The 23781-nt window shown below is 44.6% G+C and overlaps 1 protein-coding gene across 2 annotated transcripts in view; it reads right to left on the bottom strand.

The window, feature by feature from the left end:
- Positions 1–23040, bottom strand: part of MIB1 (MIB E3 ubiquitin protein ligase 1) — a 216298-nt gene extending 193258 nt beyond the window's left edge. Inside the window, exons 1-3 of one of the 2 annotated variants that reach the window (XM_063923579.1) lie at positions 22517–23040; positions 11787–11958; positions 4975–5104 (exon numbers count right to left, since the gene is read on the bottom strand). In XM_063923579.1, coding sequence (XP_063779649.1) covers positions 4975–5104; positions 11787–11958; positions 22517–22745 — 531 coding nt within the window. In that variant the 5' untranslated portion in view covers positions 22746–23040. The remainder of the gene's footprint in view (positions 1–4974; positions 5105–11786; positions 11959–22516) is intronic. The other variant, XM_063923577.1, reaches the window with a different exon arrangement.
- Between the last annotated feature and the right edge of the window lie 741 nt (positions 23041–23781).

Genomic DNA, 23781 nt, shown 5'->3' with positions numbered 1-23781 from the left:
CTCTGCATATGTTATATCTGCACCCCTTACAGTGCACATGGTTTTTCCCATTAGCTAACAAATTTGCTGCTGCAATCAGATCTGAATTACCCCCAAAGTCCTAGTGCCAATATAATTCCACTGACGAAGCAATAGGAGTGCTGAACATGCCTGATACTACGCTCCTCAGCATCATGCTCTCAAAATCAGCTCTCCCCGCTGTGAAGGTACAGTCTCATTAGGAGCCCTGGTGGAGATATATATATCAAGTATATATACAGGCGCTGTGACGGGTGGCTTATCCTAGCAGCTGTATGGATAAGGGGTAGTCAAGCCCTTTTAAATGACATGGTAAACAAAGAAAAATATATACAGCGCTGATTGACACAGTGAGATCTGCACAATATGTATTTAATGTTTAAAAAACCTTATACAATAAAAACATTTCAAGCTAAATGAATAGGTATAAAATCTATGTCTCACAATTAAATCTAGGTGGACTTTGAGACCTAATAAATACTAGCACCAACTAGCATATATATAAGCACCAATTAGTATAGATTGATCAAGCATGAAAACAGTCATTAATACGGACCAAGTGCATAATAATTCATCCAATTGGATGTGGTTACCAAGTCTGTGTTCCGATTAAAGAGACTCCCATAGATGCAAGTTCGTGTAGCAACGGCAACAATTTGTGGATTCCTGGTTCACAGCTCAATGAGTACTCCGTGTTCCAATGTGTGGATTCTCCTATAAGGAATGGTAGGCGATGGCAGTGCCAATATGGAGTCCTGGTTCACGGAGAGATTCAATTGCAGGGTCCTGACTGCACCACCATTTACAGTCAGAACCCTGCAATTGAATCTCTCCGTGAACCAGGACTCCATATTGGCACTGTCATCGCCTACCATTCCTCATAGGAGAATCCACACATTGGAACACGGAGTACTCATTGAACTGTGAACCAGGACTCCACAAATTGTTGCCGTTGCTACACGAACTTGCATCTATGGGAGCCTTTTTAATCGGAACACAGACTTGGTAACCACATCCAATTGGATTAATTATTATGCACTTGGTCCGTATTAATGACTGTTTTCATGCTTGATCAATCTATACTAATTGGTGCTTATATATATGCTAGTTGGTGATAGTATTTATTAGGTCTCAAAGTCCACCTAGATTTAATTGTGAGATATAGATTTTATACCTATTCATTTAGCTTGAAATGTTTTTATTGTATAAGGTTTTTTAAACATTACATACATATTGTGCAGATCTCACTGTGTCAATCAGCGCTGTATATATTTTTCATTAGGAGCCCTGCTGGTAAAGAAGGAAGAGGCCCCAGGAGAGGAACCTCCACCTTTCAGGAGGAGGTGAGGGCGAACTATCCTTTTACACAGCATTGTTTCTAAGGGGTACATGTACAAAGTAAGCAGTGATAAAAGTGGAGAAGTGAGTCAGTGGAGCAGTTGCCCATGGCAACCAATCAGCATTGACGTAACATAATTTGCATACTATAAAATTATACAGAGCAGCTGATTGGTTGCCATGGGCAACTTCTCCACTTTTATCGCTGCATAGTACATGTCCCCCTAACACAGCAAATTGCCAGACACAAGGTATACATAGAAAGGTTAGAGTAGCACAAGTTAAGGAATTCTTAAGTATTTTACACCAAAGCTACCAACAAGCACTGTTTAAAACCACGACCTACAGTATAGATCCCAAATCTGCAAACAACAACATGTGTCCCTTACAGTGAACGATTATTATAGTTTCCTCCACACTGTACATATCCTATATCTTGGTGTAGACATATCTCATCTTGTGAAATGCCGAGTGTGGCTTTGCACATACTTTACTTCAGCATGTGATCAGGCAGGTGCATCCCACCTGTTTTACTGGCAAAGGGTCTTCGAGTATTTACTCCTTTTCAGTGAGACATTGCAGGAAAATAATCTTTGACATTTACCACAAAAGACCTTATCAGGTAGCAAACGCTGTCTATATTTAATAAACTTTTATCCACTTGCCATTCCCAGGCTGAATAAAATCAGAGCTCAGCACATAAGCAGCAGTGGGGTTTTAGATCATGAATTAAATCAATGCATTTAAGCTTGCAGCCCACGTCAAGGAACCCCATTTGACTGCAACTTATGACTTATGGTTTTTAATGGTGGCGTTTAACCTTTTTGTGATCACATCTTCTCATGCACCCTGTGTATGCTCATTTATTTTAACCTGTGTCCTAGTAGTTTTGCAACAACTATGTTTGGTGACCGTCTCACCTTTAGAAGCCATAAGTCGGTTGGCAGGTGAGCTTTAAACCACAAAGCACACTGTAAGTTAATTCTTCTGATGTGAGGGTAGTTACCAGGTTAATAAATCAGAATGATAGAGTAGGACTTGCAGTAAAATATAGTCCCTTGACATGGGCTGCAAACTTAAATAAACTGATCAATTCAGGAACTAAAATCCCACTGTTTATATATGTATTTGTAATACAGACATATTTATTATATACATGAGATATACACACACACAATGAACTTTATAAACTGTCAATAACACAGGTTGACATGGGAGGTGTGGGGGACAATATATGGCCATACAGGGTGTCAAATCCTATATGGGCCGAAACATAAGGTACTATATGGACGCACATGGTGAAAGGAGAGGGGTGTCATGTGTACCCAGGTGACATGAGGTGGTGTCAGGTTCTGTATAGATGCACAGGAGGACAGGAGTCGGGTACTATATGGGCGCACAGGGTCACAGGGGACAGGAGTCAGTTACTATATGGGCGCACAGGTTCACAGGGGAGATGGGTCAGGTACTATATGGATGCACAAGGTAACGAGAGAGAGGTCAAGTACTGCATAGGCACACAGGGTGACCAGGGAAGAAGGGTGGGGTACTAAATGGGCATACAGGGTATGCATACCCTCCAACATGACGCGCCCCACTAGGTACAAAATGCTCTGTTTCTGGACTTCCCTCTTAATTTATTATTGCCATCACCTGTGAAGAAACAGCTTTATCATCATTTAACTAGTTCAACACAGGTGATGGAAATCATAAATTAAGAGAGAAGTCCAGAAACAGAGCATTGTGTACCTAGTGGGGCGGGTCATGTTGGAGGGTCTGGGGATGTGGGTTCAGGTACCATATGGGCACCCAGGATGACAGGGGACGTGGGGTCATGTACTATATGGGCGCACAGGGTGACAGGGGAAGTGGGTTCAGGAACTTTATGGGCACACAGGGGAAGTGGGTTGAGGTACTATATGGGCATGCCGGGTGACAGGGGAGAGAGGGGAGGGGGAAGGTGTCATCAGCTACTGTATGGCCAAACAGTGTATCAGGAGTTACACGTGTGCACGGGTTGACAGGGAGCAAAAGGCTGAAGACAGTGACTGGAGATGCTGGCTGCTGATGATTTATAAACTATTTCAGAATCTATGTTCACTATTAAACATCTGGTAGATCCTACACATTGACAGCATACTTTCCCAGAGCAGTAGAGGCTGGTGGCTCTGTGGGTGCTGGGGAACTACAAGATCCAGCAAGCCCAGAGCCACAGGTTGCCTGACTCCACTTTGCACATTCACTCATAGAACAAATATAAGAACAGTCATGACTGTAGCTTATTCCTGCACCATAGGTGGGCACAGCTACTAGTGACCTAATCCTGCCAGTACCAGGGGACGCCTAGACCTGGATGACCAGGATGCTTCCATAGTGCCAGTTCCAGGGAGGACACAGACATGGACAACCAGTGTGCCCCCATAGGTTCCAGCCATGGTTAGCACATAGACCTGAATGACCACTGTATCGGGTATAGAGCTGGTATGTATCAGCAGCAGTGTTGCAGTGCCGGCTGTACGGAGGTCAGGTACTACAGACTCAGGGGATTTGCTGCTGCACCGATCCTCCTACTCCCCCCGCTCAGCTGCCAGGGATCCCGGGCTGCCAGGCGCTGCAGCAGTAGGATTGAAGAGGAGACTGAGCTGGGTGCAGGAAGGCGAGGACCTGAGCTGAGGTGAGCTGGGGGCAAAAATGAGAGGACCGGGCTAAGATCGCAGGGGTAACGGAGTAGAGAGACCTTTTGTTCCTCCACTTCCGTTTCCCTCCTATGCCACAGCTGCCTTTCCCCGGGCTGAGGTGCAGACCAAGCGGTCCATTGACTGTCCAACAACTGAGTGCAGGCTGCTGTGAGGTGGCAGAGGGAGAGAGACACACGGCTTTCCCGACAATTGCAGCTTGCCTCCAAGGAGTGGAAGTGCAGCACCAGTGAGCAGCGCAGGGGAAAGAGGCGCTGTTATGACTTGGGGTGTGGGGGAATTTGGGGGGGTCACCACCAGGATAGATGATCAACATCTGCTCTCTGAGGCCAGAAAGAGTGTGTGGGGGGGGGGGGGGGGGGGGAGGTAGGTACCTACTTATCATTCGGTTAGGAGTAAAGTTTCCAACATTCCCCCTACACTACAACAATTCATTGGGAGTAATCAAACCTGTTTGTTTCTCCCAACTAGTTGGAACAACTGATTTCGGAAGTTTTAGGCATTTGGGAGTAAACTGATTATCGTTTGTTCACAAACATTGCCTAATTATCATACCAAACAGCCAACTAGTTGGCTGGTTGGAATGATATCGTCCTGATATAAGGCTAGCTTTACTCTCATCCTTTTACTACAGAGGTTCTCAAACGCAGATCTCAAGGCACCCTAGTGTTCCAGGTTTTAAGTTTATCCATGCCTGGTCACAGGTGATTTAATTAGCACCGCAGCCAATTTGATTTAACCATCTGTGCTGAGCCATGAATATACCTACAACCAGGACCGTTTGGGTGCCTTGAGGACCGCGTTTTAGAACCGGTTTTAGTAAATAACAGACGCCTCAATAAAACATACAGCACCTATAGATGCTAAAGAATTAGTAAATTAAAGTTTTCACGCAACAGTAATCAAAATAAAATATGCCTACCTTTCCTCTCCTCCCATTGCCACCATCCTGGTCTTCCCACTGCCAGTCTACTCCACGCACCACTCTAGCGCCCGCAAAAATTCCTCTTGCCGTTATTTTCTTTGACTTGCGCCGAGACTCCAAAAGAACACTAAGGGTTAAAAAAAATTATTAACATACACATATATACACAGATGCAGGTGGACAGCACTCATGGTTAACCCAGTGGCTCAGTATTTTGTCCCGTCCCTTCCAGGGGGTCATGTTCCAGACAGGGGACTAAACACTGGCATAAAAGGGGGGCACTCAGGTATCTCAAAACAATACAAGCAGACACAAGCTAACATTTCAGAGTTCTTTAAGATACAGCCACTTAGTAGTAGTAACATAACTGTACATGGTTACTCCCGGTTGCTAAAAGACTTACAAGAGTTGTCAGTTAAAATGGTTCTCTGCCCTTTACCAAGTATTTGATTCATCCACATGCAGTACAAAAAAGTATATGACCACAACAGCAGTTTCTAAAACTAAACAGTGCTGCAAAATGTTCTAGAGCACAGGTTCTCAAACTCGGTCCTCAGGACCCCACACAGTTCATGTTTTGCAGGTCACCTGTAGATGTTTAAAATGTGACAGTTGGTGATACACAGTGCAGCTGCTGGGTGACATGGAAAACGTGAACCATGTGGGGTCCTGAGGACAGAGTTTGAGAACCACTGTTCTAGAGTAAAGACCAATGGGGCAATTCAATTGTGAGCGAATTGATTCGCCCTGATAAATAAGCGTGTTAATAGCTGTGCTTTATGGCAGCCTGATCTCGCTCAAAAGTGTTCGCTGCCACATAGGGTAGCAAGCACTTCTGCATGAATTCCGAATCAGGCCGGGCGAAGGGTGCGAGATGGGGTGCCGTTGCCAGATGCCATATCAAGCAGGTACACATCGCTCCGATGTGTACTCATACGGGCCTAGTTCTATTCTACCTTCATGTGCAGTGTAGCTGTTTCTCCTTATAGAGAAGTCGTAACACAATATCAAGAAGTCATAACATAATATAAAGAAGCAATACGAATATATTTACCAAGTGTGGGGCACAATAAAAGAAACCAAATACTAATACATTAATCGACGGAAATGGAGAAAACTATCACCATGTTCAAAATTACCATATATACATCATCGACCACACAATGTATTAGGGATACGAAACATTGTTTTTTTTTTAAAGGTATGTTATCTCCCTGGGATGACTGAAGTGACAAAAGTGCAGTGTAGTACACAAAGCATTTAAGATCTTAAATATTAGGGGGATATTCAATTACGCTGCCCAATTCAATTAGCTGCAGGAACCCTGCGCACTAAGCCACAGAGGGTGGAATTTTCCTCACAGGCTCAGGAGCTGTAAGGAAAAATCTGTGTTAAAATGCAGACTCTGCATTTAGTGCACAGGGAAATCCATAGATTCCAGCACTTTGCAAAGAAGCTATGAGTTATCGCATGTTAAGCCAAGTTTATAGCACTGGGAAAATGCTGAATAATTAAATCGAAATTAGAAACAACGTATAAAATTCATCCAACTCATCTCAATAATCATCTCGTCAAAATGCAGCAAAGAAGGCAAATAAAGTGCTCGCATGCATAACACGGGGTATTGAAACAAGGGACAAGGCTGTAATCCTGCCGTTGTACAAATCATTGGTACGTCCGCACTTGGAATATTGTGTTCAGTTTTGGGCACCATATTATAAAAAAAAATATCGGGGAACTCGAAAGAGTGCAAAGGTGAGCTACTAAGCTGATAAAAGGGTTAGAGGCACTGGAGTACAAGGAAAGGCTTACTAGGTTAAATATGTATTCCCTTGAAAAGAGGAGACATTATTAATATCTTCAAATATGTAAAGGGTTAATACAAAGAGTTAGCAGGGGATCTGTTTATTAATAGAAGTCTGTATAGGACACGTGGGCACTCGCTGAGGCTAGAGGAAAGAAAATTCTGTACAAAACGTAGGAAAGGGTTCTTCACCGTAAGAGCAATAAGGATTCGGGACTCCCTGCCGGAGAAGATAATAATGGCAGAGTCTGTAAATGCATTTAAAAACGGATTGGACAGTTTTCTAGTTGAAAAAAGTATCCAAGGCTATAGCATTTAATATACGGACATGAAGTATATTGGTGTGATACGACATATAGTTGTCAATAAGTACGAAGCCATTATTTCGGCTGGTGCATTATAATGTGCACTGCTTAATAGAGAACACAGGTTGGACCCGATGGGCTTTTTGCCTCTTTTCAACCTCATTAACTATGTTACTAATAAAGCACAAATCTAATGTGCTCAAGATTTTGGATGGCCCGCAAAGAAAAAAAAAAAAAAAGGGCAATGTAATAAATTGGAATTCCCCCCAAGTAGCCTCCCTCATAACGTGCGTGCGCATTAGATGTCTGTAATACTTTTGAACCTCTGCTGAGACAATATAGATTACAACACAGAGCAGCTTTTCATTACAGGCACCAACTCATCTTATGCTTAATCCAGAAGACTTCGGAGGAAGAACTGGACCAGAGACCTGGTAGTCATAGGGGTATTTATTTAGGGCAGTACGAATGGTGTAATGGTTAGCATTACTGCCTCACAGCGCTAAGTTCATGGGTTTGATTACCACCATGGCCCTAAATGTGCGAAGTTTGTATATTCTCCCCGTACTTGCGTGGGTTTCCTCCGGGTAGTCCGGTTTCCTCCCACAACCCAAAAATATACTGGTAGGTTAGAAAGGTTTTATCCGCACCAAAAGACAAAAAAAGTCAATCAGACTTCAGGGACTATTGGTCCTTTTTATATTCAAAAACCATAATTTTTAATTAGTTATGACCATTGTCTGGGTGCTACCGTCCGATTAACCAATACATGGGGAAATTTTACAAAGAAAAAAGAATCGAACTAGATTAGGTGCACTCCGTCCCTGTCAATGTTATTGTTTAAAATACAATTTATTGAGTATGCTTAAAATCACAAATGAACATATGACCTTTATCTGAAAGCCTGTAAGGCTATTAATATTTATATCTTTTCAGCCTCTAGGGCTAAGTAACGCGGAGTATCAAAGAAAAAAAAAATTTGTAAAAAAGAAAAAATGTGCCAAAATTAATGTGAAAAACTAATGTGTAAATAAATAAAACATTAAAATTATATTCTGTATCTCGTTCTCTCGTGTGTATATATATGCCTATAGACTTCTTCTGATATGGATTAGAAGCCCTCACTGTCAAATACTTTTAGTGTCTGGAGCCAAATATTAACATACAGAGTATAAATTGAAACATTTGTTTCCATCAGTAGCTATTGTATGTAAGCATGTGCCATCGAGTGTGTCTATATTATAGGGAGTTTTACTGGCACTTCCGTGAAAAGGTCAGAAATATTTATTGACATGTAATAATGCAATAATATGACAATGCTATCTTACAAAGAGCAGACAGTAATTCATGTGTATATTGCAAGGCTTGTTCTGAGATAGGTTTCAAGTTGTTGCTGTTAAATACTTCAAGACTCTAGAACCAGATGGTTACATTCATAGTGTATAAACGATACATTTGTTACCATGTTTGTTTCAGCAATTATTATGTGTAAACATGTGTCATAAGGTGTACCTTTTTTAATAGGGAGTTTTAACTCTCCTGTTTATTTGTACCTTTATGTAAAGACAAGGATAGTTATATTTATTGACACATAATATCTTTCAGGGACCAACCAGTAGCTCATGTGTGTGTATAACAAGAGCCACAATTAATGGTGGTAAAATTCCTTTAAACGCTGGTCAAAGACCCTGATCCTGTAGTCTTACAGATGCCAACACAATATACATTCCCTTTATAAGCATTACCCTCAACTACACAGTCTTTACACATCTGCTCCTCTATCTCTGTTTCTCATATGCTAACATAACAGATAGGCTCGACAGTGCTTCAAAACCTATGATACATATGATGACTGATATGTGATATATAATTTTTAATTGTTGTTTTCCAGGCTTCTATTAATTGTATGGTCAGGTATGGGTGGGCGTCCCCACTCACACCAGTGCCGTCGGAGCTGTATTCTCAGTTAGTATAATACTAAATGCTCCAGTTATCATTACCAGTATTTATGATGGTATTTAAATCTGTCACACTCTCAGACAAGTCTATTAGATAATTTTATCCTAGAACGGATACAGCGCTACCCATGCGCATTCCGCTTGTCTAAAGCTTCCTCAGACATAGCCCTGAGGAAGCTTTAGACAAGCGTAATGCGCATGGGTAGCGCTGTATCCATTCTAGGATAAAATTATCTAATAGACTTATCTGAGAGTGTGACAGATTTAAATACCATCATAAATACTGGTAATAATGATAACTGGAGCATTTAGTATTATACTAACTGAGAATACAGCTCCGACGGCACTGGTGTGAGTGGGGATGCCTACCCATACCTGACCATACAATTAATAGAAGCCTGGAAAACAACAATTAAAATTATATATCACATATCAGTCATCATATGTATCATAGGTGTTGAAGCACTGTCGAGCCTATCTGTTATGTTAGCATATGAGAAACAGAGATAGAGGAGCAGATGTGTAAAGAGTGTGTAGTTGAGGGTAATGCTTATAAAGGGAATGTATATTGTGTTGGCATCTGTGAAACTACAGGATCAGGGTCTTTTACCACCATTAATTGTGGCTCTTGTTATACACACACATGAGCTATTGGTTGGTCCCTGAAAGATATTATGTGTCAATAAATATAACTATCCTTGTCTGTACATAAAGGTACAAATAAACAGGAGTTAAAACTCCCTATTAAAAAAAGTACACCTTATGACACGTTTACACATAATTGCTGAAACAAACATGGTAACAAATGTATAGTTTATACACTATGAATGTAACCATCTGATTCTAGAGACTTGAAGTATTTAACAGCAAGAGCTTTAACAGCAAGAGCTCCAAGTATTCAACAGCAACAACTTCAAACCTATCTCAGAACAAGCCTTGCAATATACACATGAATTACTGTCTGCTCTTTGTAAGATAGCATTGTCATATTATTGCATTATTACATGTCAATAAATATATCTGACCTTTCACAGAAGTGCCAGTAAAACTCCCTATAATATAGACACACTCGATGGCACATGCAATACAATAGCTACTGACGGAAACAAATGTTTAAATTTATACTCTGTATGTTAATATTTGGCTCCAGACACAAAGTATTTGACAGTGAGGGCTTCTAATCCATATCAGAAAAAGTCTATAGTCATATATATCCACACGAGAGAGATACAGAATATAATTTTAATGTTTTATTTATTTACACATTAGTTTTTCAAATTTTTTTCTTTTTTACAAAAAATGTTTTTCTTTGATACTCCGCGTTACTCAGCCCTAGAGGCTGAAAAGATATGAATATTAATAGCCTTACAGGCTTTCAGATAAAGGTCATATGTTCATTTGTGATTTTAAGCATACTCAATAAATTGTATTTTAAACAATAAAAATTGACAGGGACGGAGTGCACTTAATCTAGTTTGATTCTTTTTTTCTTCGTAAAATTTCCCCATATACTGGTAGGTTAATTGGCTTCTGACAAAAAGTAACCCTAGTATGAATGTGTGTGCATATAAATGTGCTAGGGAATATAGATTGTAAGCTCCACTGGGGCAGGGACTGATGTGAATGGCCAAATATTCTCTGTAAAGCGCTACGAGATATGTATGCGCTATATAAATAACTGGTAATAATAAATAATAATATTTACTGATGGTAATTGCTGTATGTTGAAATAGAAAATTAATCTACACAATGCATCTAAATCCTATGAAGCTTGGCTCTTTGGCTGTGCAATTCTTTTAAGATCAAAACCTTTCATTAACCATTTTATTGTATTACAGTATTATGCTACATGTGGTATCAGGCAGCCTATTTGCCCTAGTACACATCTCTATTTAACACTATTGTGGGTGCCTTTTACTAAATATAGGAGGAGTTGTCATAGTAGACACATACTGGAATAGTTTTTACAGTTCAGTTTTATTTTCAGGATATTGTTCCATATGCATCAAATTAATTGACAATTTCCCCTTTGAGGTAACAATTTGGTGGTATCATGTTATGAACCTCTTATGGTCGCTGCTTGACAGACAACTTTATCTGAGGTGTGAAAATCCTCTCACAACACAACAGATTGGAGTATAAACTATAGACAGTGATGACTGCAATGTGTTGGGGCCAGGTCTGACAAGGTATGGAAATCTGACAAATACTTCAGTTTGCTCAAACCTGCAAAGAGTGATAAACTATGGCTTTAGGGGGTTATTCAGGTCCAATTACCCCGTTCCCAGCGCAAATGCGCACACGCAGGTCCCTGTCCTGCGCTAGCAGCCAATGCGATCTGATTGCATTGGCTGCGAATGCCTCTGTCTGATTGACAGCCAGAGGCGTTCGCGGGCCAGAGTGTTGCAGGGGCGGTGCGGGCAAAACAGGGGAGGGTCAGCAGCATTTTCGGGGTGGCTGCGTGACGTCACATGCATCCGCTCCGATCAAGAAAATGGCGGAAGACTGCAGGAGGTCGTCCACAGTTGCTGTGCAGGCCATTCAGCATGCTGGGCGGCCCTCAGCATGTGATAAAAAGCAGAATCTGCAATACTTTCTAACAGAATCAGCAATCATTGCTGAATAATCCCCTAAATTCACATTTCCCTTTGATATGCACAAGTAAGATACAGTTTAAAGGACTAAAAGGATGCGAATCTTAACAGAGATAATTAAGAAAGATCTTTAAAAAAAAAAAGTTACCGTTCACTTCCTGGTGTAGTAATTCTGTAAAAACGATGTCTCAGATGGTGTTTGTCACCATGATAGCACACAGTGCACAGATCATAGTTTGTGCATTCAGCACACTTCCAGCGAATGCCAATAATGGGCTGTTGTCGGCACGTATCACACATTGTCCCATCATGTTTCACACCTAAAACACAGCATTGAAATAAGTTCAGATTTTCATAAGATATCCAGACTAATCCATTTTAGCAAATGAGTTGCCTTTCATAATTAGATGACTGAACAGCAGAACTGATGGCCCAGTTAGTCACATCTTACTACACGCATGTAAATGCCAGATTTATTATACACATTCATAACTACCCCTTCCTAGCACAATTCTAAATTGATACCCCTTTTCCACTAGCTCCGAAATCACGGGTAAATTTACGGGGGGGGGGGGGGGCGCATGTACCTGTGTTTTTTGCTAGTGGAAACTGCTCCCTCTGCAAAAACCCGGATCAAGTGATCCGGGAATCCTACCCGGGTAGCTTACCGGGTTGATCAAGAGTTCAACCTGGTAAGCTGTGCAGTATAAACGGAAGCGGCTCCCGTTCACAGTGTATGGAAGGGCGCGCTGGGAGATCATGTGATCTCCCAGCTCTGCCCCTGCCGCGTCACCAGCAGCATCACCAACCCAGCAATATGCCGGGTTGGTGAGTGCAGTGGGAAAGGGGGCTCTGATGCGGGTCGCAGCCGAATAGTACCCGTGTCAGGCTCCCGGCTGCGACCCGCATGACTAGTGAAAAAGGGGTATAATTAAGTGTGATCATATCATCAAACAAGCCATAGTTACAGCATTGCTGTATGTGGGAAAAGATGGAAAGGCTACTGATGGATTTAAAGCAGATTAATTCACCTATTCATCACTTAACTTTCTCCAAACGTTCCGTAAGCTTATCAAATTCCAGAACTGCCCACATAACCTTCATAAAACTTTTCTACCCAATTACATCCCCACACATATCCGCACATTTTGACGTTCTTCACTTTCCCATCCTCCTGACCAACATTGCTGTGTTACCATATCATACAACTAACCAAGAACATCTGCAATCTGGTGGACCTTTAAGCAATAGATAACACCTATCCTTGTGTATCAATACCTATTTCCCTATAAGATTGTAAGCTTGCGAGCAGGGCCTTCCTACAGATGTATCCGCTTACATCTTTGCTCCATGCGCTACAAGTGCGTTACACATTATGCATGAGTGCCGTGTGACTCAGTAGTGTTGAGCGTCTTGTTTTCATTTAGTTTTTTCACAAAATAATGTGTCTTAGTCACAGTAATATAATATGACGCACCAGCAGCTTTTGCGGATTAAAATGATATGCAGCATGCTTATATTCTGTGTGTGACTGTATTTGCATACAAAATACTATGCTACGGTGTTTTCCTGGAAAACAGTGTAACGTGCCATTTCGGATGGATATACAGCCGCAATTACACACAGAATATAAGCATGCCGCATATCATTTTAATCAGCAGGATTTGCTTGTGCATGCTATCACATTACTTTGCAACTGAGATACATTTTCGTGAGATAAAACACAAAAAAAGCCACTCAGCAATACCAAGTCACACGGCACTCATGCATTATGTGTAACGCGACTTGTAGCGCATGGAGCAAAGATGTAAGAGAACGCATCTGTAGGAAGGCACTATGTTATCACTGCTTAAAACTGTAAAGAGCAACGGAATTTGCTGTGCTATATAAGAAACTGTTAATAAACAACAAATAAATAACCTTTAACTGCGCCTTTAGTGGAGTGCATTTCCTCTCAAAAGCAAGATACAGTATCTGATAATGATCCTATCAACTAATGGGCCCTACACACTTAGCGATAACACTGAAATATATGAACGAGCCCCGCGCTCGTTCATCGTTGGTGCCGGGTCATTTATACATGCATGCCTATAAGGACAATCTCGTACATATTAGCATGCAGGGCTATGGAGCCGGGTGACGGGAAGAAACCGCCAGTGTGTAGGGCCCATAAGCATGACTACCTTGGTTTTTTAAAGATATTTTTTCTATCAGAATGTATCTAACAAGCTACCATCTCTTCAATATTTATGCTAGCAGTGTCCTGCTGGGTGTGAATAGTCCGCCACTGCCATATCATCTAACTGACATCTCTGAGATTCAAAAATCTACTGAGAATGAAATTTCACATTGGAATACTAGCTGGTGGGCAATAATCTTGTGATAGAAGACTATCCAGTAGCAGGCAACTGTTAGGCTGGACACGCACTGTCACGACTTGATGGTGGACCTGCCGTCGCGCCGACAGAGCAGCTGATCCAGGTAAGCATATACACTTACCAACCTGCTACTCAATGTGTTGGTCCTGTCATCCAGCTGGACAGGCATTTGAATTTGCCTGCCCAGCTGTGGCATCTGCCTCCACAGTAAGTGTACGGGTGGTCAGCGGACCGCCTGTATGCACAGATATATCGGTGCTGCACAGCCGATATGATATGTCTGTGAACTACGGTGTTCAGACATATTGTTTGCCTACACTCACCAACGTACTAGCAATTTATCCATTGTTCACTCGTATGGCCAATATATTGCCTAGTGCACGGACCCCCAGCTGTTGTCTAACTACACATCCCAGGATGCCTTAATAGCAAAACTGTGGCAGGGCATGCTGGGATGTGTGGTTCCACAGCAGCTGAAGGGCTGCAGGTTGAAGACCCATTGCCTAGTAAGCACCCAGCATTAGATCAGTGATATATATGGCCGCCCTCTAACCTTCAAAAAAGCCACACATTACATTTAAGCCATGTACACACAGGGGAGATGTGTGCGGAGTGGTCTGTGATAGATCCCCCCACTCAGCACACAGTGTGATGTGAGCTGAGGAGGCTGGCGCTCATTTCAGCCAGCGGTGAAATGAGCGACCTAACTAGATTTGGCATGGATGCATGCCAAATCTAGAGTCAGCAATAGCGACGTGCGGGGCCGTGCATCCCTATCGCTATGGGCATACACACAGAGATCTGTGCTTAATTTCTAAGCAATCTAGTCAGATTGCTTAGAATTTAAGCACGGATCTCTCCGTGTGTATCCCCCTTCAAAGGGGGGCACACACGGAGAGATCCGTGTTTAAACTCTAAGCAATCTGACTAGATTGCTTAGATTTTAAACAGGGATCTGTCGTGTGTATGCCCCCCAGCGATAGCCGCGCATCGCTATCGCCGGTGCTAGATTGAGCCTGCATGCAGGCTCAATCTAGCGGGTCGCTCACCTCACCGCTGTGTGAAGTGAGCGGCCCCCCCGTCCATCTCGCTCAGCACATTGCGCTGTGCTGAGTGTGGGGGGGGGGGGGGAGATGTGTGCTGAGCGGTCTGTGTTAAGATCGCTCAGCACGCATCTCTTCCATCAGTAGCCCCCTTAAGTCTCATTAGTAAGTTAAATATATTTAATCATTAAAAGAGACTTCTGTAATAACACATAAGATCTTTAAATCTATAACAAATATGACAAAGTAGGAAGGAGCTGGGCCCACAAGGGATGACTTCAAGGACCGTCTGTTGCCCATCAAGTCTAATATAGAGCGTATCACAGAAAGGAGACAGATAGAAGCAGCCAATCGCCATTAATGATGGGAGGTATCTGATAAGGAAATCCTGGCAGCAGGACATGTTTCATGTAGTTGAAAATACCTGCTCTAAAAATAAGAGAGGTTTCCAATGCTAATATGTGCAATGTCAAAAATCAAAAAAATAAGAATTTACTCACCGGTAATTCTATTTCTCGTAGTCCGTAGTGGATGCTGGGAACTCCGTAAGGACCATGGGGAATAGCGGGCTCCGAAGGAGGCTGGGCACTCTAGAAAGATCTTAGACTACCTGGTGTGCACTGGCTCCTCCCACTATGACCCTCCTCCAAGCCTCAGTTAGGTACTGTGCCCGGACGAGCGTACACAATAAGGAAGGATTTTGAATCCCGGTTAAGACTCATACCAGCCACACCAATCACACCGTACAACTCGTGATATGAAACACAGTTAACAGTATGAAACAATAGAGCCTCTCAACAGATGGCTCAACAGTAACCCGATTTAGTTAACAACAACTATGTACAAGTAATGCAGATAAACCGCACTTGGGATGGGCGCCCAGCATCCACTACGGACTACGAGAAATAGAATTACCGGTGAGTAAATTCTTATTTTCTCTAACGTCCTAGTGGATGCTGGGAACTCCGTAAGGACCATGGGGATTATACCAAAGCTCCCAAACGGGCGGGAGAGTGCAGATGACTCTGCAGCACCGAATGAGAGAACTCCAGGTCCTCCTCAGCCAGGGTATCCAATTTGTAGAATTTTGCAAACGTGTTTGCCCCTGACCAAGTAGCTGCTCGGCAAAGTTGTAAAGCCGAGACCCCTCGGGCAGCCGCCCAAGATGAGCCCACCTTCCTTGTGGAATGGGCATTGACAGATTTTGGCTGTGGCAGGCCTGCCACAGTATGTGCAAGCTGAATTGTACTACAAATCCAACGAGCAATAGTCTGCTTAGGAGCAGGAGCACCCAGCTTGTTGGGTGCATATAGGATAAACAGCGAGTCAGATTTTCTGACTCCAGCCGTCCTGGAAACATATATTTTCAGGGCCCTGACAACGTCTAGCAACTTGGAGTCCTCCAAATCCTTAGTAGCCGCAGGCACCAAATAGGCTGGTTCAGGTGAAACGCTGACACCACCTTAGGGAGAAACTGGGGACGAGTCCTCAATTCTGCCCTATCCATATGGAAAATCAAATAAGGGCTTTTACAAGACAAAGCCGCCAATTCTGATACTCGCCTGGCAGAAGCCAAGGCCAATAACATAACCACCTTCCATGTGAGATATTTCAGATCCACGGTTTTTAGTGGTTCAAACCAATGTGATTTTAAGAAAACTCAACACCACGTTGAGATCCCAAGGTGCCACAGGAGGCACAAACGGGGGCTGACTATGCAGCACTCCTTTTATAAATGTCTGAACTTCAGGTACTGAAGCGAGTTCTTTTTTGAAAGAAAATCGACAGAGCCGAGATCTGTACCTTAATGGAACCCAATTTAAGGCCCATAGTCACTCCTGCTTGCAGGAAATGCAGAAATCGACCTAGTTGAAATTCCTCTGTTGGGGCCCTTTCGGCCTCATACCATGCAACATATTTTCGCCATATGCGGTGATAATGAGTTGCTGTAACCTCTTTCCTGGCTTTAGTAAGCGTAGGAATTACTTCCTCCGGAATGCCCTTTTCCTTCAGGATCCGGCGTTCAACCGCCATGCCGTCAAACGCAGCCGCGGTAAGTCTTGGAACAGACAGGGCCCCTGCTGCCGCAGGTCCTGACTGAGTGGCAGAGGCCATGGGTCCTCTGATATAAATTCTTGAAGTTCTGGGTACCAAGCTCTTCTTGGCCATCCACGAGTATCGTTCTTACTCCTCGCCTTCTTATTATTCTCAGTACCTTTGGTATGAGAGGCAGAGGGGAGAACACCTAAACCGACTGGTACACCCACGGTGTTACCAGAGCGTCCATAGCTATCGCCTGAGGGTCCCTTGACCTGGAGCAATATCTTTTATAGCTTTTTGTTAAGGCGGACGCCATCATGTCCACCTGTGGCCTTTCCCAATGGTGTACAATCCTATTGGAAGACTTCTGGAGGAAGTCCCCATTCTCCCGGGTGGAGGTCGTGTCTGTTGAGAAGATCTGCTTCCCAGTTGTCCACTCCGGGAATGAACACTGCTGACAGTGCTAACACATGATTTTCCGCCTATCGGAGAATCCTTGTGGCTTCTGCCATCGCCATCCTGCTTTTTGTGCCGCCCTGTTGATTACATGGGCGACTGCCGTGATGTTGTCTGATTGGATCAGTACCGGCTGGTTTTGAAGCAGAGGCCTTGCTGGCCTCAGGGCATTTTAAATGGCCCTCAGATCCAGAATATTTATGTGTAGGGAAATAACCTGACTTGACCAAAGTCCCTGGAAGTTTCTTCCCTATGTGACTGCCCCCCAGCCTCAAAGGCTGGAATCCATGGTCACTAGGACCTAGTCCTGTATGCCGAACCTGCGGCCCTCTTGAAGATGGGCACTCTGCAGCCACCACAGTAGAGATACCCTGGTCCTTGAAGACAGGGTTATCAGCCTATGCATCGGAAGATGCGATCCGGACCACTTGTCCAACAGGTCCCTCTGAAAAGTTCTTGTATGGAACCTGCCTAATGGGATTGCTTCGTAAGAAGCTACCATTTTTCCCAGGACTCGCGTGCAATGATGCACCGCTACCTATTTTGGTTTCAGGAGGTCTCTGACTAGAGATGACAACTCCTTGGCTTTCTCCTCCGGGAGAAACACTATTTCTGGTTTATGTCCAGAACCATCCCCAGGAACAGTAGACGTGTCATAGGAACCAGCTGTGACTTTGGACTGTTTAGAATCCACCTATGCTGTTGTAGCACTTTCCAAAATAGTGCTACCCCGACTACCAACTGCTCCTTGGACCTCGCCCTTATAACGAGATTGTCCAAATACGGGATAATTACAACTCCCTTTTTTTTGAAGGAGTATCATCATTTCGGCCATTACCTTGATAAAACACCCTCGGTGCCATGTACAGTCCAAACGGCAGTGTCTGGACTTGGTAATGGTAATCCTGTACCACAAATCTGAGGTACTCCTGGCGAGGATGGTAAATGGGGACATGCAGGTAAGCATCCTTGATGTCCCGGGATACCATGTAATCCCCCTCGTCCAGGCTTGCAATAACCGCCCTGAGCGATTCCATCTTGAACTTGAATTTTTTTTATGTTCAAGGATTTTAATATAAAATGGGTCACACCGAACCATGCGGTTTCGGTACCCCAACCCGTGTGGAATAGTAACCCCGTCCTTGTTGAAGTAGGGGCACCTTGAGTATTACCTGCTGGGAATACCGCTTATTAATTGCCTCTAGCACAGCCTCCCTGCCTGAGGGAGTTGTCAGCAAGGCATATTTTAGGAAACGGCTGGGGGGAGACATCTCTAATTCCAGCTTGTACCCCTGAAATACTACTTGGAAGAAACAGGGATCCACCTGTGAGCGAGCCCACTAATTGCTGAAATTTTTGAGGCGGCCCCCCACCGTACCTGGCTACACCTGTGGAGCACCCGCGTCATGGTGTGTACTCACAGGAGGCGGGGGAAGAATCTTGATTCTGGGAACAGGCTGACTGGTGCAGCTTTTTCCCTCTACCCTTGTCTCTGTACAGAAAGGAAGCGCCATTTGACCCGCTTGCTTTTCTGAAGCCGAAAGGACTGTACCTTTTTCTGTGAGGAAACCTGAGGTAAAATTATTTCTTCCCAGCAGTTGCTGTGGATACGAGGTCCCAGAGACCATCCCCAAATAATTCCTCACCCTTATAAGGCTCTCTATGCGCTTTTTAAGTCAGCATCACCTGTCCAGTGACAGGTCTCTAATACCCTCCTGACAGAATGGACATTACATTTATTTTGGATGCCAGCCGGCAAAATATCCCTCTGTGCATCCCCCATATATAAGACAACGTCTTTAATATGTTTTTATGTTTGCCAACTATTATCCCTGTTTGACAGGGTCACCAACCACGCTGCAGCAGCACTATCTGCAGGTCTCAGTCTAGTACCTGAGTGTGTAAATACAGACTTCAGGATAGCCTCCTGTTTTTTATCAACAGGTACCTATTAAAGTGGCCGTATCCTAAGACGGCAGTGCCACCTTTTTTGACAAACGTGTGAGCGCCTTATCCACCCTAGGGGATATCTCCCAGCGTAACTTATCCTCCTGGCGGGAAAGGGTACGCCATCAGTAACTTTTTATAAATTACCAGTTTCTTAACGGGGGAACCCACGGTTTTCACACACTTCATTTATTCATCTGATGGGGGAACAAAACACTGCCTGTTTTTTCTCCCCAAACCTAAAACCCATTTATAGAGGTTAAAGTCAGAAATGTATAACACATTTTTTATTGCCGGGATCAAGTCACGGATTGGATTGTGTATATGTCTCCACCTTGTCGACACTGGAGTCAGACTCCGTGTCGACATCTGTGTCTGCCATCTGAGAGAGCGGGCGTTTTTGAGCCCCTGATGGCCTTTGAGACGCCTGGGCAGGCGCGGGCTGCGAAGCCGGCTGTCCCACAGCTGTTACGTCATCCACCCTTTTATGTAAGGAGTTGACACTGTCGGTTAATACCTTTTACCTCTCTATCCACTCTGGTGTCGGCCCCACAGGGGGCGACATCACATATATCGGCCTCTGTTCCGTCACCATATAAGCCTCCTCATTCAACATGTCGACACAGCCGTACCGACACACCGCAGACACACAGGGAATGCTCTAAACGAGGACAGGACCCACAAAAGCCCTTTGGGGGGACAGAGTGAGAGTATGCCAGCACACACCAGAGCGCTATATACTGCAGGGACTAACTGAGTTATGTCCCCTATAGCTTTATATCTATATATATAATGTATACTGCGCCTAAATTTAGTGCCCCCTCTCTCTTTTTTTAACCCTTGTAGACTGCAGGGGAGAGCCAGGGAGCTTCCCTCCAACGGAGCTGTGAGGGAAAATGGCGCCAGTGTGCTGAGGAGATAGGCTCCGCCCCTTTTTCGCGGCCTATTCTCCCGTTTTTTATGGACTTCTGGCAGGGGTATTTACCTCATATATAGCCCCTGGGGCTATATATTGAAGTATTTTTGCCGGCCAAGGTGTTTTTATTGCTGCCTCAGAGCGCCCCCCCCCAGCGCTCTGCACCCTCAGTGACCGGAGTGTGAAGTGTGTATGAGGAGCAATGGCGCACAGCTGCAGTGCTGTGCGCTACCTTGGTGAAGACTGAGCCTTCATGCCGCCGATTTTCCGGACCATCTTCTTGCTTCTGGCTCTGTAAGGGGGACGGCGGCGCGGCTCCGGGACCGAACATCAAGGCTGGGCCTGCGGTCGATCCCTCTGGAGCTAATGGTGTCCAGTAGCCTAAGAAGCCCAATCCGGCTGCAAGCAGGCGAGTTCGCTTCTTCTCCCCTTAGTCCCTCGCTGCAGTGAGCCTGTTGCCAGCAGGTCTCACTGAAAAGAACAAATTCTAAGACTATAACTTTCTAAGAGCTCAGGAGAGCCCCTAGTGTGCATCCAACCTCGGCCGGGCACGAAATCTAACTGAGGCTTGGAGGAGGGTCATAGTGGGAGGAGCCAGTGCACACCAGGTAGTCTAAGATCTTTCTAGAGTGCCCAGCCTCCTTCGGAGCCCGCTATTCCCCATGGTCCTTACGGAGTTCCCAGCATCCACTAGGACGTTAGAGAAACATCCAGAAGCTATGTTTATTTCTCCTTCCCTCCCACCCCCCCAAAAAAAAAAAAAACACATAAGTGTGTTTGATTAGAAACGTATAACAGTTTCACTATTATTGGGACTGTTCCCAATAAAATGAGTCTGGCTGTATTAATATATACATACAAATGAGGCACCGAGTTCTTGCAGCCACTTGTCCCAAATACAAGCCAGACAAAAGATGACATCAAGGCTAGCATCCTGAAAGCCCTCATGTGATTGGTCGGTGACATTTGAATTGCAGCAATTGTTCTCTACCACTGACGGAACAGCTCTATCCTTCAACTTTCATCTACCATCATTCCAGTGACCATGTTTAATGTGAAACCAAGTGTAATACATTAATTCATTACTTTAAATCTGCAGGGTACAGATGGCCCATAATACAAAGCAAGCAGGTCAACTCAATTACAAAATAAAAGCCTGGGGAGGGGGGGGGGGATAAAAAACCTGACAAATCTAGGAGTGTGTCTGCAACGCATGCAGCAAATGTGCCACTGTTAGGGCTCATAACAACTGGCTGCTTTCATATACAGTACATTTCACATAGATGTAGGATGCACATAAATGGGCACAATGCTAGAAACCATCATTCCTAGTGTTACCATGTTCTGTAACAGTTTCACTTTACAGTAGCATTTTTGTAAATGCAACTTTTATGTATAGGTCAATAATGACTCTGCCACATGGCCAAACCAAAACTTCATGACTGAACCTGCAGCCACACAGTTAAGTTAGTTCTATGTGCTGTGTACAAAGCAAACATACACAAAGGCAGCAGCAGCATCCGTCCTGCACCACTCCAGTGTTTAAGAACCAGTGGCATGCACTGTCACCTGGTATATGGGGAGCAGCATCTCCTGATAAGATAGGACAATAAGAACTTCTACACCGACTGTAGCGCTGACATTGTATATGCACATCATCCAATGGTACATACAAATTAATCATCATATATCCCGATTCTCTATCACTACCCCATATTAATAGGGGCAGACTAGATGGGCCAAGTGATTCTTATCTGCTGTCAAATTCTATGTATCATGTAATGTACATATATGCACACACAGAAACATATACCCATGCACTCATACTGTACGCAGGCTCCTGCCTGTCTGTACAAGAACACAGTTACATGTACATATGTCTCTGATCCTGCTCTCCTACAGCATGCATACTGGCTCTGGCTTGTCCCTAGAAGTGCAGTTATATGAATGTATGTATGTATATATATATGGGACCCTGCTCTCCTGCAGCATGCATACTGCAAATATTCTCCTGCCGGTCTCTATAAGTGCAGTTACATGTATGTATACATGGGACCCTGCTCTCCCCAGCATGCACGCCTTTCTACGATGCTCTCACCGGTGGGCGCACTGTCCAGCACCCGGAGGTCGTAGGCCCCGGAGCAGCGATAGTTGGCGGCCGTGCCGTTGTCCCAGACCACCACCACTTCCTCGGGGCTCTCGAAGCTGCGCACGGTGCCAACATGGCCCTCTCCGCCGTCCTGCTTCCCCCACTTCCAGTCCGGCCCCCGGGACACCCGGGCTCCCACTCCTTCCACCATGACCCGGTTATTGCGGGAGCCGCTCATCCCCCGGGAGGGATTCAGGGTCCGCGGGCCCGGCTGCCGCACTTTCCTTCCTGGCTCTGACCCAGCACACGGCAGGCGGTTGCTGGGAGAAAGGGAGAGAGCTGAGGGCAGTCAGGGCGGGGGCACAGGCTACAGTGAGTGAGTGGGACACAGGGCCGCCGCTCCAGCACAGGACCGCTGCTAACACCCGGCTGGTACTGCGGCTGCGCGGAGAGAGAGCGAGAGCGCGCTCATGGGCTGTGGGGCGTGAGCGCGCTCAGAGTATTGGGAGCGAGTGACGGAACCGGGTTCGCTTGTAACAAGAGCGCGCACCTGGTCACAGAGGTCTGTAGCGGGAGCCCGCTTCTGGTGCTATTGGCGTGCAGCGGGGGCGCGGGAGGTGTCGGCTCTAAGTGGGAGATGTTTTGGTCCTTTATCGCCGTATTATTGGACGTTTGGGGAGTGAGCAACCTGGAGGTGTCTAGTATTGCCCTGTCTCTATGGGGCCCATGTATCAATAATTGCATTGGCATATGCAATCAAGATGGCCAAAATTGCATTGCAGGATGCGGTTATTCTAAACTTCCCAACTGTCCCAATTCCAGCAGGATAGCCCTGCTATTCGTTCACTGTCCTGCTGTCCCACTCACGGGCAGCAGGGGTTATGGTCGTTAGGTCGACATCGCAGTTAGGTCGACATGTACTAGGTCAAAAGGTCGACATGAGTTTTTCACTTTTTTCCCATTTTTTTTAATTTTTTCATAATTAACGATCTACGTGGACTACAATTGGAACAGTAATCTGCGAGTCATGCGAGGGGACACGGTGCACTAATTTGGGTTCCCCGTCACTTTACGGACAAAACGACACCAAAAACATTCAAAAACTTCAGGTCGGCCTAGTACATGTTGACCTAATGCCCATGTCGACCTATTGTCCCTGTCGACCTAATGCATGTTGACCTTCCACGGTCAACCTAATGACTGCCGACCTAAGTTGTGTCTATCCAACGACCCATAACCGGCTGCAGTGTCCGGCTGCCCGGGGAGGAGGTTGT

This window comes from Pseudophryne corroboree, chromosome 5 (genome assembly GCF_028390025.1).
Source record: "Pseudophryne corroboree isolate aPseCor3 chromosome 5, aPseCor3.hap2, whole genome shotgun sequence".
Lineage (NCBI taxonomy): Eukaryota > Metazoa > Chordata > Amphibia > Anura > Myobatrachidae > Pseudophryne > Pseudophryne corroboree.
This window is presented reverse-complemented; position numbering and strand designations above follow the sequence as displayed.